The 15,882-nt window shown below is 59.6% G+C and overlaps 2 protein-coding genes across 6 annotated transcripts in view; both read left to right on the forward strand.

Annotated features, from left to right (window-relative positions):
• Positions 1 to 5,080, forward strand: part of RASGRF1 (Ras protein specific guanine nucleotide releasing factor 1) — a 42,187-nt gene extending 37,107 nt beyond the window's left edge. For all 5 annotated transcript variants that reach the window (XM_053272395.1, XM_053272396.1, XM_053272399.1 and 2 more), the window contains 5 exons: positions 1,286 to 1,483; positions 1,950 to 2,029; positions 2,507 to 2,624; positions 2,796 to 2,864; positions 3,624 to 5,080. In XM_053272395.1, coding sequence (XP_053128370.1) covers positions 1,286 to 1,483; positions 1,950 to 2,029; positions 2,507 to 2,624; positions 2,796 to 2,864; positions 3,624 to 3,716 — 558 coding nt within the window. In that variant the 3' untranslated portion in view covers positions 3,717 to 5,080. The remainder of the gene's footprint in view (positions 1 to 1,285; positions 1,484 to 1,949; positions 2,030 to 2,506; positions 2,625 to 2,795; positions 2,865 to 3,623) is intronic.
• An 892-nt stretch (positions 5,081 to 5,972) lies between these two features.
• On the forward strand, positions 5,973 to 15,644 carry CTSH (cathepsin H). The gene is made up of 12 exons (XM_053272448.1): positions 5,973 to 6,233; positions 7,420 to 7,451; positions 8,893 to 9,010; positions 9,133 to 9,203; positions 9,469 to 9,573; positions 9,857 to 9,943; positions 10,922 to 10,977; positions 11,089 to 11,170; positions 11,259 to 11,327; positions 12,494 to 12,600; positions 13,625 to 13,750; positions 14,171 to 15,644. Exons 1-12 carry the CDS (start codon positions 6,149 to 6,151, stop codon positions 14,244 to 14,246), a joined length of 1,014 nt encoding a protein of 337 aa, XP_053128423.1. The 5' UTR covers positions 5,973 to 6,148; the 3' UTR covers positions 14,247 to 15,644.
• Positions 15,645 to 15,882: the final 238 nt, after the last annotated feature.

Consider the following 15,882-nt stretch of genomic DNA (forward strand, 5'->3'; position numbering starts at 1 on the left):
CTCTCCCGAGGGCTCTCCCCCCTCCCCTTAACCCTAACCAGCTCTTCCTCTGCCAGGGCCTAGCCTTCTTCTCCGTGGGAGCCCCCAAAGGAAAGCCCTCAGCCAGACGTTGGCTTGGGCAGGATTCCAGGGGGCCTGCTTGGAATGAAAGGGCAAGCTGAAAGGCTTTGGTGTTTGTTTAGCAACTGGCCAAACCAGTCTCAGGCACTGGTTTGTTTGTTTTTTAAGCAAAAAAGAAAGAAAAAGATTAGTTCCAGTGTTGTGTTGTCTACAGACCCCCAGTAGGTGGCAGCAACAACCACCTCACGAATGTCCGGGGCGCCTTCCCCCCCCCCCCCCCCCGACCTGAGTGCTTTTGTAGTGAGTGAGCCCTTCACCTGTAGTGGTGGTGAAAACATTTTGGGCACTTCATGGGAAGCCCTTTACACACAATGCTGTATGTTGTGGAAAGGGGTCAGTGGCAGAGCCCATGTTTGGATGCAGAAGGTCAATCCCTGCTGGCCACATCTGCGGGCAGGGAGGGGGAAATCGCCCGTCTGAACCCCCGGAGACCTGCTGCCAGCCCGTGATAGACCAAGGATCTGGCTCTGTAGGAAGCCGCTTCGAATGTCTCATATCTGCAAGAGGTGTCAGGAAAGAGCTGTGAGTGGGATGCTAGATTCTTGGGGGCTTCTGCTCATGGATTCTTCCTGGAACACCTACACGGGTGATGACTCCTCCTGGCATTGTGCTGTAGGGTCGGAAGGAACTCATAGGAGCCCCGGGTGGCGCAGTGGTAAAACTGCTGCCCTGTAACCAGAAGGTTGCAAGTTCGATCCTGACCAGGGGCTCAAGGTTGACTCAGCCTTCCATCCTTCCGAGGTCGGTAAAATGAGTACCCAGAATGTTGGGGGCAATATGCTAATTCATTGTAAACCGCTTAGAGAGCTCCGGCTATAGAGCGGTATATAAATGTAAGTGCTATTGCTATCAGAACACTGTGGGCCGCTGGGTGGAACAGGAGGCTGGACGAGAGGGGCTCCTTGGGCGTGAGCCAGCAGGGTTTTTCTTATGGTCTTAAGGCCCGTCTAGTCCAGCCTCCTGTTTCCCACAGTGGCCCACCCCAGATGCCTCCGGGAAGCCCATGGGCAAGGGTTGTGGGCATGCCCTCTCTCTCTCTCTCCTGCCCTTGCTGCCCTGTGGCTGGGATTTGGAGGCCTCCTGCCTCTGAGCCTGGAGGTGGCCTGCAGCCATCAAGACTAGTAGCCACTGCTAGACCTGCCCCCTCCCCGAATCCTCCCTGCAGATCAGCAACCTGATTGCCTCCGAAATCCTCCGCAATGAGGACATTGCCATGAGGGCGAGTGCCATCGAGAAGTGGGTCGCTGTGGCGGATATCTGCCGGTGCCTGCACAATTACAACGCAGTCCTGGAGATCACCTCCGCCTTCAACCGCAGCGCCATCTTCCGCCTGAAGAAAACCTGGATGAAGGTCTCCAAGCAGGTAGAAAGCCTGCCAGACTCTAAGGCGGCCGTTCAAGGTTTCACTGCTCACGCTCAGCCTCTCCCCTGATTTCTCACGAGCATTTTCAAATCTGCTTTGGAATTGGCCTGTTGCCTGGGAAGCAGGGCCACAGCGAGGTTGGGGGGGGTGTCTCCCTTCTGGTCATTAAACTCCATGATATTCCCCCCCCCGCAAATAATGATGGTGTTGGGTTTATTTGGTAATATGATGATGTGGCACTTGGGAAGGCGGAAGCCGCAGAGAGCGAGGTGGAGCTGGGAGCTCTTGCTCAGACTCCGTGCAGGCGCCCCCACCTTTCTTTCTGGAAGGGGGGCAGTGGGGGCCCCCCGTGCCCCAGGTGGGAAGTGGCTGCCCCCTTGCTGGGGCTCTGAAGGTGCTCCCTCCTCCGGCACGCGCCTCTCTCTGCCTGCCCGAGGACTCCCCTCCTGCCTCCTCTCCCTTCCAGACCAAGGCTTTGATCGACAAGCTGCAGCGACTGGTGTCTTCGGAGGGCCGCTTCAAGAACCTGCGGGAAGCCCTCAAGAAGTAGGTGGCTCTGGCAGCCCCCGCCCCGCTCTGCAGCTGGTCCCAGGAGGCGAGGCGAGGGCCTGCTGCCAGCCCCACGGCAGGGGAGGGGCCCGCTGGCAAGGAGCCTGCCTGGGGGGGGGCAAGCAGAGCGCTCGTGAGTGGTGGGCCTGCCAGCCAGAGGACCCAAGGGGAAGAGGCCTGCCAGCCCCTGCGCCCGAGGAGGCCTCCCCCACTGGAGGCTTTGCAGCGTGGATGGGGGGCGCAGCTGCAGCAGGGGCTGTGAGAGGAGCCGGGAGCTCTGGCGGGGGCCCTTGAGACATGCGGGCCCATCCGTGGAGTGGCAAACAGGCATGTGTGGACATGCCTTGAGGGGGGGAAGGCGTCCGTCCAGGGCTAGGCGGGGGTGCGTGGGAGCTCCCTGCCCCCTCTGGAGGGACCCTGGCGGGGAGCCCTTGCCCATGTCACTTAGCCAACAGGGTCTCTTCCCCCCCCCAGCTGTGACCCGCCCTGCGTCCCCTACCTGGGTATGTATCTAACAGACCTGGCGTTCATCGAAGAGGGCACCCCCAACTATACGGAGGACGGCCTCGTGAACTTCTCCAAAATGCGGATGGTGAGCTTCCCTGGGGGCGGGGGGGCGGGCAGGGGAGAAGCGGCAGGCAAGCTGCCGAAAGGACACCGCCCGAGGATGCCAAGTGTCCAATGCCTCACCAGCCCTGCCCCCACCCCTCGTGTCCAGTGGACCCCCAGCCGACCGGCGCTGATCCGTTTTCTCTCTGCACAGATTTCCCACATCATCCGAGAGATCAGGCAGTTCCAGCAAACCGCCTACAAAATCGAGCACCAGGCAAAGGTAGGTTCCTCCTTGGGGCCGGGCTCCCTGCCTGCATCCGCCGCATGGGAAAGGCAGGGCTGGAGCCTGGTGATGGGCATGGAGCGGGCCCCGCTCTGCAGGCAGAAGGTCCCACCCCAGCAGCATCTCCGGTCACGGAGCAGAGGAGGGGAAAGGAGACCCCTCTCTGCAGGGGTGTAGCCCGGGGTGTGGGGGGGGGGCCTGCTAGCGGGGGAGCAGCCAGTTCCGCACTCTGCCCCCTGCCTCCCCAATGCCGTGGCCAGCTGCTGGGTCCTGATCAAAGGCCTGCGCTATGATTTGCACAGGAGCAAGCGGAAGGGCAGGCTGGGCATGCAGTGTGGTTCACCCACCGTGGCCCAGAGTTCTCCTGCAGCAAGGACAGACTTGGGGTGCCGGGAGGAGGAGGCAGCGGCGGGACATGGGGCAGGGGGGCATCTTCGCACTTGTCTCGGGGCCCCTTCAGCCTTGCTACACCCCGGCCTCCCTGGGCTAGGCCAAGCGGACCCCCCCCCGGGTCTCGGCTCGGCCAGAGGCCAGCTCCAGTGTCCCCTCTCACAGGGATTCCCAGATGTTGCTGACTACAACCCCCCGAATCCCCGGCTGCAACGGCTGAGTCGACAACATCTGGGGACAGGGGCCCAGCTCCTCAGCAGGCCGATGGGGCCCTTGGCCCTTCTTGGCTCCAGGCGGCAGCAGCAGCACACGGCGAGGCCTCCTGTGGACGGCCCCCCTGTAGGCATGTCTCCTCCTCCCTTCTAGGTCACCCAGTACCTGCTGGACCAGTCGTGCGTGATGGACGAGGAGGGCCTGTACGAGGCCTCTCTCCAGATCGAGCCCAAACTGCCCACCTGAGTCCGGGGCAGCCGGCTGGGACCCCGCTCTGGACACCACCTTGCAGCACCTTGTACATAGCCGCCACCCTCTGTTTCTGTCGGGAGCCCTCGGTTGACGCCCTCGTCTGTGCTTCTCCACAAAAGTGACCCCCCCGACACCCCCCCCCGTCCTTAGAGCTCGGCTAGCAAGCCTCGCGTTGTCCTGAGGAGTCCGGCCTCTGCCACTTTGTCGACCGCGGTCTTGGTTTCTATTAAGCAATGTTCTCTTTGTCTTTTGACTCTTTGCGGGGGTGGGGGAGGGGAGGGGAGGGGAGGGGGGTGGCAGGAGGAAAGCCCCCTGGCGCCGGCAGCAGAGCCCCCGGAGAGCCCCCCTCGGCTCGCCCTCCCGTCCCCGGAGCGCCTCTCTGGGGCTTTGCAATCCGGGCACAGGCTGCTCGCCTCCGCTCTGGGCATCCGCACTTACGCGCACCCCCACGCCAGCACAGGGCGGGCCCCCCCCAGGCCGGGCCCCTGGAGAAGGGAAAGCAGCCCCGGAGGAGGCAGGCGCGCCCGCCGTGACGCCACTGGGCACACCGCCAGAGAGCCGGGCAGGAGGGCAGGCAGGCCGCGAAGCAGGGAGCAAGGCTGCTCTCCCAGGTGAGCCGTGGCCAGTGGCTGGCCTGAAGGAGGTGCTGCCCAGAGACAAAATGAAAAGCTGGGCGGCGGGCGGGGGGGCACGGAGGCAGCCCTTCCGTGAGGTGGAAGGTTTGGAGTGGCCGGCTGGCTGGAGTCCGGCTCGTAGGGGGTGGCCAGTTGGGCTGTCCTTGGGCTCATTGCTGAGTGGGTTGTGCAGGATGGTGCCCTGATGCTGTGGAGATGGGGGGGGCATGCCATTCGGGGACTCTGCCTGGTCTGGGCCAGCCCCGAGGGGCATCCGAGCATCTCTCTGGCTCCTGCTGCTGCATCGCCCCCTCCAGGAGGCTTCTGCCACACGCTCTGTCTGTAGACCTCGTGACACCTTCTTAGCAACATAAGGTAGAATTAGGGGGGTGGGGGTGGGGGGGCAACGACCGCGTGTTTTTATTACATATACTGTAATCCTGTCTAGCCACTTGCTAGCAGGGATATAGTAATGTAGTGCTTATTCTGTGAATATTATCCCGTATTTTTTACACTGTACAGTCTTGGAACCCAGGTGAACTTTTGCGTGGCTGGCATGATCCACCGTGACTCAAACCAGACACCTTTTACTGTCAGCAAGACCCGGCGGTCTGAGAATTCTCTTTCAAGAACTCCAATAATTCAACTTACAGCTTGTTAGGGGGAAAGAAAATTTCCATTTTTGTAAAAATATATGTTTCCTGATTACCTCTTGCTAATAAATCTATTCTATCTCAGGGTGAACCATGGCTTTGCACATATATACACACACACACAGGCGACATATCGGCATATTGCCCTGCACCCCTGCAACAGCCGGTTCGAATTCCCCAGGAGGGCGGCCGTTGCCGGGACTGGGATGGATGCCGAGAAGGGCGGGGGGGGGGACAGTTGATGTCTGTGGTGCAATGCGCAGGGCCTTGACGGGGAGAGGCCCCTGGCTCTGATTGCCCGTGGGGGGGAGGGGGATCAGCCAGAGTGGGCTAGGAGGGAAGGCTGAAGCGCGCGCCGGACCGGGGCTTGAACCAGCCAGCCGGCTGTGCGGCTTCCTCCTCGCGATGCTGTGCGCACCGCGGCGGCGCTGACATGTACAGACGTTGCTCGGATCGTTGGTGCAGCAGCCCACTGCTGGAGAGCGTGAACGGTGGGCCTGGACACGAGCTCAGCAGCCCCTACGACAGCCCTGCAATGCAGGCCAGCCCCTTTCCTCCTCTCATGGGGGGAACCCGCTGCTGCTGCTGCTGCTGCTGCTGCTGCTGCTGCGCGAGCTCATGGGTTAGGGTTGGGCTCTCGGCTGGTAGGCAAAGTCCTCCTGGGCACGGCGGCTCTGTGCAACCTCCAGTTTCCAGGAGCTGGCCAGCCGACCCCTGCGTACCAGCCAGCTGCTGGGGCGGGCATGGTGGGAGAGGGCGGCGATGCCTCCTCCCCGCGCTGCAGCTGGGAGCTCGTTGCTTCGGAGCCAGGGGGTCCCGGCGGGCGGCGGGCGCTTGCTGGGCTTGCGGCACCGGCCCTCCCTCCGCTCGTGGCCACGTCCACGCCGTCTCCAGCCAGCAGGGCCCGCAGCCCGAGAAGAAGCGCCCTCGGATCAGCCACGGCCAGGGGCCTGGGAGGGCCGGGCTTGGCGGGAGGCGCCCCTGAGCATGGGCAGAGCGCGCCTCCCTACCTCCGGCCCGGCCCCGTGAAGGGGCGAGGCTTCCGGCCCGGCCCCGCCCGCCGCCGCCGCCTACTGCGTTCGCCAGTGCGCGTTCGCAGCCAGCTGCAGCCTCTCTTCCTCAGTCCCGCGGCGGCGGCGGCAACGGCGACTCCGGCACGATGGCGCGGCCCCGGCTTCTGCTACTGCTGCTGGCGGCGGCAACGTGCTGCGCCCGAGGCTGGGCCCTCCTCGCCAGCCAGCAAGGTAGGCGCGCCCCGTCGGGGCCGGCGATGCGCAAAAGGCGGCCGGGACGGCAGATGGGGAGCCGGGCCGGGCGCGGGGAGGAGAAGCAGGAGAAGCGCCCGACCTAGCGGAGGTGCTGTGGCGGCGCCAACTTTCGCTTTCCCTTCTTCGCCTCCCGCGGCCCGAGGCCCCGCCCGGCCTCCCCGCGGGCGCCGCTGACCCAGGCTCTGAGCTGGCGGCGCGGGGCGCTCCGGGCCGCTCGTCTTCTGCTCCTGCAGCCGGCCGAGGGGCGGGCGGAGTGGCGTCGCTGGCCGGGGCGGGAGCCGGAGGGGCGGCGGCGGCGGCACCCCAGGCCCTGGGCTGAAGCGCCCCCCTCGCCGCGGCTGCTGCGCTGTTGGTTGGTGCCCATCAGCAGTGGAAACCCCCTGCGCTAGTTGCCAGGCGGGGTGGGGTGAGGGGGACGGGAACGGGAAGGACCCGCCCTCCCCGCGTTCGTGCTCAGTTTCTCCTCACAACCACCCTGTGAAGTAGGCGAGGCTGAGAGAGAAGGGGCTGGCCCAGAGTCACCCAGCTAGTCTCATGAGGCTGAAGCGGGATTTGAACTCGGGTCTCCCCGCTCCTAGTCCAGCCCTCTCGCCACTATACAGCAGCCAGCACCATTACGCCATCATGGAACCTTGTTAAAATAATATTCAGTCAAAACAATCTAGAAAACAAAAACTGAACAGCAGCAGGAGAGAACAGGGCAAACAGAAACTGTTCAGCCGAGAGGCAGGCGGGCAGGCCAGCTGGACCCCAGCCAGGGAGCCGGTAGCAGAACACAGAAGGGCCCCATGATCTGCGGGAGGGAGCCAAGCCCCGGAAGAGTGATTCCTGGAAGTGGTCTCATCCAGCGTCCCCCCCCTCCCCCCATCTCCTCCCTTGGCTGCTGCTGCTGCTTTGAAACAGTGCATGCATTGCCTTTGCTGAAGGGAGGCAGGCACTGGCTCGGCAGAAGTGAAAGAGGAACAGACAGCGGCATGCTCTGCGTTAAGACACGCGCTGCCCCACGGGTGGAAATCTGGCCCATGTAGAATGCCAGATAAGGACATGGAGTGCGTGGGGGGGGGGAGGTGGCACTCCGACATGGCCCTGCGTCCTCTTCTAAAACCTCCTCTTTTGCCTTTTGTTTTCCTCCTTGGATCCCACCCCAACAACTCCCAACCAGAGGAGCTTCTCTTTAAGACGTGGATGTATCAGGTAAGTCCCCTTTTCTCATTCCGAAACCAGCTTGTTCCCCTGATTCTGCCAGACTTCCCCTGTCTGGAAACTCCCCATCCCTTGACCTGGCCGCCTGCAGAGGGAGTTTCCGGACGGGGCTGCAGGATGGTGGGTGGAGATCTGCAAGTGGGGAGAGGAGTCTGGCCCTGATGCCCCACTGCAAATCCCCCCCGCCCATCCCTAGTGTGACCAGATGTTAACTTGCCCTTGGGGGTGGCCCAGCAGCCACACCCAGCCTCTCTCTTGTGTTGATAGCTGGCTGTTAGCCAGCTACAAGGACTAGATGGAGCCTCCATGCTCAGAGGCAGTATATCTCTGAAAACCACTTGCTGGAGGGCAACAAGAGGGGCAGGTTCTTGCCTTCATGCGCTCCTTGTGGGCTTCTGTTTGGCCAAGGTGGCAAGCAGAATGCCGGGCAGCTCATCTGATCCAGCCAGAAGCACTGGAGCCTCCTCAAAAACAAATACGGTGACACTAATGTCTCCTTCAAGAATCGGCATTTTACTTTGCATGTTACAGACTCCAGTGGCATGGGTTCGTCAGAGAAAATGGCAAGCGACTCCACCCCACCCACATGCCAAAGGCAGCCCCTTTCCCTTCCCTCTGGGAGCGGGGACGGGGCAGGACCCCTTCTGTGTGCTCACAGGGGCTGAAGTGCAGCTGTGGAAGCCGGTGCTGGTTTCTTGGGCACAGTGCCCGGGCGGGGGGGGGGGCTGCTGCTCCCCGCTGGAGGCCAGGGTGACCTGCTCTCGGGGGCTTGGACTGCAGACGAGGAGCCCAGCCAGCCGGCCAGCCAGCCAGGGACCTCCCCTTCTCTCTGCAGCAGGGGCCGCTGGCAAGACGCCTCCCCGCCCAGGAGCCACTTCCCCCCCACTGGGCTGACCTTGGCGGCGCTCGGCTCTGCTTTCCCCCTGTGCTGCTGGGAAGGAGCCCTCTCGGTAGCGCTGGAGGAGGAAAGCGCCGGGAAGGGCCCTCAAGGTGGCGCAGTGGCTCCAGAGGGCGCCCTTTCCCGGAGAGGAGCCCTCCAGCGCTGGGCATCGCACTGCACCGTGAGACTGGCCCCCTCCCGCTGCGCCAGGGGTCTGGGCGAGTCGTCTTCCGCTGGGGCCGCAGCGTCACCCAGCAGGCCCAGGAGCCTCTGGGGGGTGATGGGGGCCTCCCTGGGGGGCTGGCCCCAAGGAGAGAGCTCTGGGCAGTGCGGAGAATGAGGCGGCGAGTTCTGGGTGGGCCCACCGCCCCCTCAGTCTCAGCCCAAACCTGGCGACTGAAGGGACGCAAGTGCGGCCTGTGGCCTGAGTGCAGGTTGCCGGCTGGGAGGGCGGAGGGCTGGCTTCTGCGGGTGGGCTGTGTGCCTCTGCCCCGCACTCTCGCTTCTGCCTTCCACAGCGACGACAGCTGCAGCCTCTTCCTCTTTCCACAGAACAACAAGCACTACGGTCTGGAGGAGGAGGAGGGGGAGTACCACCGGCGGCTGCAGATCTTTGTGGCCAACAAGCGGAAGATCGACAGGCACAATGCTGGCAACCACACCTTCCAGAGTAGGGGCTCTGCCTTGACGCTGGCCGTGGCTTTCTGCTTCAAAAGGATGATTGAAGCCACTAGCCGGCCGTGAAACGGGGTTTTAACATTCCCTCTTCTTCTCCTCTCTCCTCCTTTCTAGTGGGCCTGAACCAGTTTTCAGACATGACTTTTGCTGAATTCAGGAAGAAGTATCTCTGGCAGGAACCCCAGGTAAATGCATTTGTCTGCTGCAACTTTAGCATTTGCTGGCTGCCCTCCAAGCGGAAAATGACCTGGGGAGAGTTCTGTGCAAGACGGTTTGACCCACAGGGTCTTCAGAGCGTAGGGAAATATGGCTGAGTGGGACTGTCGGCCTCTCAGAGTGAGGGAGATAATGAAGAAATTAGGGAGGGGTGGAGCTGGGGGGGGGGCCTGGGTTCTTCTAACCCATCCGCTCCATCATAGCCTCACCCCTGGACTCACTTGTTGCTTGCAGAATTGCTCTGCCACCAAGGGCAACTTCCTGAGCAGCCCCAGACAGAATCCGAGCTCCATCGACTGGAGGAAGAAAGGAAACTACGTGACGCCAGTGAAAAACCAGGTAGGGAGCCTGTCCTGTTGCCCTGGTCGCCCCCCCCCCCCAATGCCTTGACTGGGGTCTCCTAGAGTTGCAGGTGGGGGGGGAGCATCCAGCAGGGCTCATGCACCTGCCCTCGTGCACTGGAACCCCCAGCCTCTGCCGCGGCCAGTTGAAGGCCTTTTGCCGAAGGGGCTGAGAGGCAGGCGCGCTGCATTGGCCCCGCCCTAGCCTGCTGCGGGCCTCCACGGAGAGCGTCTGTGCCCCCCTCGTCATGTCCCTCCCCCTTCCTCTCCCTGCACCCAAGGGTCCCTGCGGCAGCTGCTGGACGTTCTCCACCACAGGCTGCTTGGAGTCTGCCATCGCCATCAGAACAGGGAAGCTCCTCAACCTGGTAAGACCTTTGCGCATGTCCCCCCCCCCCCCCCCCCGGCCTCCTGATTCCTTCTGTGTGGCGTTTTTTGCACTTGTTGGTCTAACTCTGGGGACGTTTGGGCCCCACACAGAACAGGTTTGGCGCAAGAGTGGGAAGAGCGGCTTCCGTCTTCAGGAAGGTGGCCGGGGGGGGGGAGTGAGCGGAACAGGACACCCACCACGAGCGCCCCTCCTTGCCTTCCAGCCAAGAGGCGGTCAGAGAGCGCAAGGGCATGCCGACCCACGGGAAGGAGCGAAGCCAGCCTGCAAGGGGCCCCCAGCCTGTGCCGCTCTCTGCCGGCAGAGCAGGGCCCAGAGCCAGGGCTCAGAAGGAGCGGTCTTGGCAATCTTTGTCCCCGCCAACGAGACCAGACTTTGACCCATCAGGAAGCGAGCTGAATGCGGGCCTCAGAGGGGGCGGACTTCCTTGGTCCCTTCGGTCTGGGCTGGTCCCCTGGTGAGCAGAGCTAGGAGAAACCCTTCCTGACCAATGTTCCCTCTCACAGGGATTCCCAGATGTTGTTGCCTACAGCTCCCAGAATCTCTGTGAGAGGGAACGCTGTTCCCGAGCCCGGGGGCCACCTCATACCTCTGGGGTCCTGCCTCTGCTGGTTACAAGGCCCTAACAGGCCTTGGCATTTATGTATCTTTACCTTTATATCCCACTCTTCCTCCCACAAGGCTCATGTCTAGCCTCACAACAACCCTGTGAGGTAGGTTAGGCCGAGAGAGAAGTGACTGGTCCAGTCACCCAGTTTCATGGCTGGATGAGGATTTGAACTCGGGTCTCCCTGCTCCTAGTCCAACACCCTAATCACCATGCCACACTGGCTGTCAGGTTCCTGAGACCCTGAACCTGTCGGAGGCCAGGGGCGGCTCAGGCTCCAGGGAGAGGCAGCTAAGCTGGGAGGGGCTCCCCTGGGGCGTCTGGGTCCAACGTCTCCTTGCTCCACCACAGGCTGAGCAGCAGCTGGTTGACTGCGCCCAAGACTTCAACAACCACGGATGCAGTGGGTGAGTGGCACCGCCTCCCCGCCGGGCATCTCCTTGGCCCCCGGGGGCCCTCTCTGTGGTCTGGCTGCCGACCACGAGACCCCCTGCCCCTCTGTGTCTCTCTCTTCACAGGGGCCTCCCCAGCCAGGCATTTGAATACATCCTGTACAACAAGGGGCTCATGGGCGAAGACAGCTACCCCTACCAGGCCATGGTGAGGACTGCCGGGGCGTGCCGAGGGCGCCTGAGGCCAGCCTTGCCCTCCCGCCCCCGCTCACAGGCCTCTCTCCTCTGCCCCACAGAATGGCACCTGCCACTTCCAGCCCCAGGAGGCCATCGCCTTCGTCCAGGACGTCGTCAACATCACGCTGGTGAGCGCCGCTGAGCTGGCGCCCCTTCCTCTGCCTGCAGGGCGGCTGGAGGGGACTCCTCGTCTGGGCTTCCGGGTCTGCGCGCTGCTAATCTGCCTGGCTCCGCCTCCTGCTCAGGGCGGGGGGGGGGCTGCTCCTAGGGCTCGTCTGCTGTGCTTGGGACAGAGGTCTGCTTCCCCTTCAGGGGGCCCGGGGCCCGGCCTCTGGCTCCTCCCTGGCCCTCTCTGGAGAATGGAGGCGCCCAACCCAAATGGACTCTTCTCCTTTTCATCACCCCCTGAAAAAGAGGCCCGGGAGTTTGAGCCTGACTGGATGTCCTGCCCCCAACTTGTCTCCTCATTTGGGATGTCATGTCTGTGGCCTGTGGGAACATAGGGAGCTGCCATATACTGAGTCAGACCATTGGTCCATCTAGCTCAGTATTGTCTACCCAGACTGGCAGCAGCTTCTCCAAGGCTTTGCAGGCAGGAGTTTCTCTCGGTCCTATCTTGGAGAAGCTGCCAGGGAGGGAACTGGGAACCTTCTGCTCTTCCCAGAGCAGCTCCATCCCCTAAAGGGAATATCTTACGGTGCTCACACTTCTAGTCTCCCTTTCATATGCAACCAGGGCAGGCCCTGCTTAGCAAAGGGGACAAGTCATGCTTGTGACCACAAGCCCAGCTCTCCAGGGTTAGGGTTAGAGGAGAGCTGGTCTTGTGGTAGCAAGACATTTTGCTTAGCAGGGTCTGCCCTAGTTTGCATTTGAATGGGAGACCTCATGTGTGTGAGCATCGAAAGATATACAACCCATCCCTTAGGGGACAGGGCTATAGCTCGGGGAAGAGCCCCTGCCTGCTTGCATGCAGAAGGTTCCAAGTTCCCTCCCTGGCAGCATCTCCAAGATAGGGCTGAGAGAGAGACTCCTGCCTGCAACCTTGGAGGAGCCGCTGCCAGTCTGGGTAGACAAGACTGAGCTAGATGGAGCAAGGGTCTGACTCCGTATATGGCAGCGTCCTGTGTTCTTGTGACTCACTGCATTCAGCCACTGGGGAAGGAAGGTGATTTAGTGCATGCTCAGAGGTGCTCTCTTCTCGCAGCCACAGGCCTAACCAGCCAGCACTGCATCCCCAGAGGTCCGTCCCCTTACTGAGCCGGGCTTGCTAAAACCTGGGGCTCTTTCTTTGCAGTATGATGAGCCCAGCATGGTGGAAGCTGTGGGGCAGCACAACCCGGTGAGCTTTGCCTTCGAAGTGACCGACGACTTCATGTCCTATTCCACAGGGGTTTACTCCAGGTGAGCATCTGGGGGGGGGGGATGCTTCCTTGCGCGTTTGCAAGTGCTTGCATTCTGCTGTGTCGCCCCACAGGTTCTCGCCATGAAATCACATTGAAATCTGGTGCTCCCCATCGCATGCCCGGAGGATTTGGTGCCTTGCCCTTGCTCTTCCCCTGTGAGGGTTGCCCTTTGGGGCGCCGCCGCCGCCTTCCGCTGAGGATCTCTGAGCCAAGGCAGTGGGGCTGCTGAGCAGCTCAGCCCACGGCTGGAGGCACTCTTGGGCTAGGCCAAAAGTTCCTATTGAGGGCCCAGTGAGGATTCTCTCCTCCTTCTCAGGCTGTGTAAGCATCCCTGTGGCTGCACCACTAAGCCTGCTGCTGCTGCTACTCCTTATATACCGCTTTTCATACAGTTCTCAGTTTCAATTTTCATTTCCTTCCTTCATTCAATTTCTATACCGCCCTTGGCTCAGGGCAGTTTACACAGAGATATAATAAATAAATAAGATGGCTCCCTGTCCCCAAAGGGTTCACAATCTAAAAAGAAACACAAAAGATAGACACCAGCAACAGTCACTGGAAGTACAGTGCTGGGGGTGGAGCGGGCCAGTTACTCTCCCCCTGCTAAATAAAGGAGAATCACCATGTTAAAAAGGTGCCTCTTTGCCCAGTTAGCAGAGGACATAGAGAGCTAAAGAATAAATAAAGGGAGTTCCCTGTCCCAAAAGGGCTCAAGCTAGACACCAGCAGCAGCCACTGGAGGGATGCTGTGCTGGGGATGGAGAGGGCCAGTTGCTCTCCCCCTGCTAAATAGAAGAGAGGTGCCACTTTAAAAGGTGCCTCTGTGCTCAGCTAGCAGGGGTTGATGTGTCTGGAGCAGGAAAATGAGAGTGGAGAATATTCAGGAGACGAAGCTAGTTTGGTTATCCCTTTTCTGTTGCCGGCTTAGCGTTTAGTCTGTGGCCGATGACCACTCGCTCAGGGAGGATGGATTTAGAGATCTTGTGCACTGTACAAAATCCTGTTCTGTTTTCTGTTCACAGCACCCATTGTCATACAACACCAGACAAAGTGAACCACGCTGTTCTGGCCGTAGGCTATGGGGAGGAGAACGGCACCCCGTACTGGATCGTCAAGAACTCCTGGGGCCCCAGGTGGGGCCTGGACGGGTAAGGTCAGGGGTGCCTCTGGCCAGAGGCCTCCCGGGGCTCTTTCGGAATTCTTTGCTTGTGCAGTGGCGCCATCTCGTGGCCTGCTTCAGCACCGTGGGTCAGCCTGGCACCGTCGCATTTTAGATCCCACCCCCAGCAGCACAGCTCTCGTCAGAATAAGCCCATCCCAAACACCCAGGATGTCCTTGGCCATCCCGAGACTAGACAGAATCAAGCTTAAAATCCAGAAGCTGCCTGAGAGAGATTCTGTCCTTTGAAACTGCTGCTTCTCGTGGCACAGGCCAGGCTGGATCTGGCCCGTTTTCTGCAGGGGCAACAGCCTGGGGATATGCAGGGCCCACGGTGTCGAAGGGGGTTCTGGGTACTTTGCCCTCCAGCAGGAAACTCACCTGAATGAAACCTTGTTTTCCTCTTTAGATACTTCTATATCGAGCGTGGGAAGAACATGTGTGGTCTGGCAGCCTGTGCATCCTACCCTATCCCTCTAGTCTAAAGCTCGGGATTGCTGCCGAGACAGTTGCTGGTGTGTGAATGAGCTGGAAACGGGAGATGGATGGAAACCCATCGGAGCCAAGATGCAGAGAGGCCCAGAGCTTGTCCTCAGCCCTTGGTCTTCATCAGGGACACGCTCGTGCCTCCTGTGGACATGTGGCAGCTGATGCCGCTCCGTGCAGCTGTGGCTTCTCTAGGACGGCACTTCTCAGACTTCAACCAAGCCGGCTCCTCTTTCTTAGCTAGCACGAGGTACTCTTGCACATGCATCTGCGCGCACACTCACCAGCTCCACAGGAGCCTTGCCGCTTGCTGCCACCCGCTGCCCTTTCTCCCTTTGGGTTTCCATACCATCTCCCTAAGCTCCTTGTAGCTGCTGCCTTCAGCATCCCAGTGATGAGGTCTCAACCCACACTTCTGGAAATGTTGAGCTTCGACCAGTCCGTTTGTTGCCAGCTATCAGCTGGGGATCTCAAAGGATTTGTGTCCTGGAGAGCCACTGCTAGTCAGAGCAGACGGCAGCAGGCTGGAATGCCTCGTGGTCTGAGTTAGTGGACGACAGCTTCATATATCTGCACTCCCCTTCCCTGCTAGCACTCTGCATGCCTGCTTGAGAAACGCTGAGTGAGTTCATCAGGCATGTGGCATGCCTCGAGCAAGCTTCATACCCAGCTCTTCAAAATGTTGCACAGCTTTGCACAGGGATCCTGACAAATGAAGTCTCTTCCTACCAGCTGACTTGCTTTTAAATTGATGAGTTGATTCATGGTCTCAATTAGAATGATATTCTGCAGCTTTTTAATAACAGCTTCTCATAGATCATTGCTGTGGAATTAGCTTAAATGCATTGCTTGAATCAAGATGCACATGTGGGGTCAATTTTTATAATGCTTTCTGTGCTGGGCACTCCTCAGAGGGGCCAGTTCTGAAAAATCCTTAAAACATGGACTTAATGAAATACACAGTGAGTTGTTTTTTTGTCCCGTGCGTGTGCAGTCCATAGCTTTAAACTTAGGAGCCTGTGCAAATGGGGTTGCCAGGCTGCAACCAGGAGAGCCTTCCTGTTCCTTTAACATGAAGGATGAGGACTTAATTCTCAAGAAAAACACAAATTTCAGGAAGATGTTGATTTTGAAGTCTTGCTAAAACTGTACATCAGGTATTTTATTAATTTGTACTCAATTACTGATATTTTTTAAAGTTTATTTTCATTTGAAAATCATTATTTTTGTAATGACTAAAAGCTAAGGTTTCTATTTTTAGAGTGACAATTAAATGACTTTGTATTCAATAAATGGTAGATTAAAAAGATATTTGCTTGTGGCATTTGAGAGGCCTCTTGATTTATTCTTGGGATGCGGTTGTGCAGAATAAAACTGGCCAGTCCTGATTTTCACCACCTTTGTGTGTGCTTCCCTTTCTCCTGAACAGCTCAAGGTACCTTGATGTGGTTAAACTCCTGCAAAGCTGGTTCACATCAAACTTCTAATCTGCATATGCCACCACTGCCTAGTAATAATTAAGGTCATTATTATTAAAAATAATATTCTAATAGAGGTATTATCCTGCTGCTTTTGAAAAGTTTCCCCCATGGACCACTCACTGCAGCCTGTGATTTCTGTGATCTAAAATCTGCA

The sequence above is a fragment of the Hemicordylus capensis genome, chromosome 10, assembly GCF_027244095.1.
Source record: "Hemicordylus capensis ecotype Gifberg chromosome 10, rHemCap1.1.pri, whole genome shotgun sequence".
NCBI lineage: Eukaryota > Metazoa > Chordata > Lepidosauria > Squamata > Cordylidae > Hemicordylus > Hemicordylus capensis.

What these genes read in the sequence shown, in the direction of transcription:
- CTSH (XM_053272448.1), top strand. Translation starts at nt 6,149, where the DNA reads ATGGCGCGGCCCCGGCTTCTGCTACTGCTGCTGGCGGCGGCAACGTGC. An exon ending in AACAACCACGGATGCAGTGG is followed by an intron (nt 10,978 to 11,088) that starts GTGAGTGGCACC and finishes CTCTCTTCACAG; the next exon opens with GGGCCTCCCCAGCCAGGCAT. An exon ending in GCTACCCCTACCAGGCCATG is followed by an intron (nt 11,171 to 11,258) that starts GTGAGGACTGCC and finishes TCTGCCCCACAG; the next exon opens with AATGGCACCTGCCACTTCCA.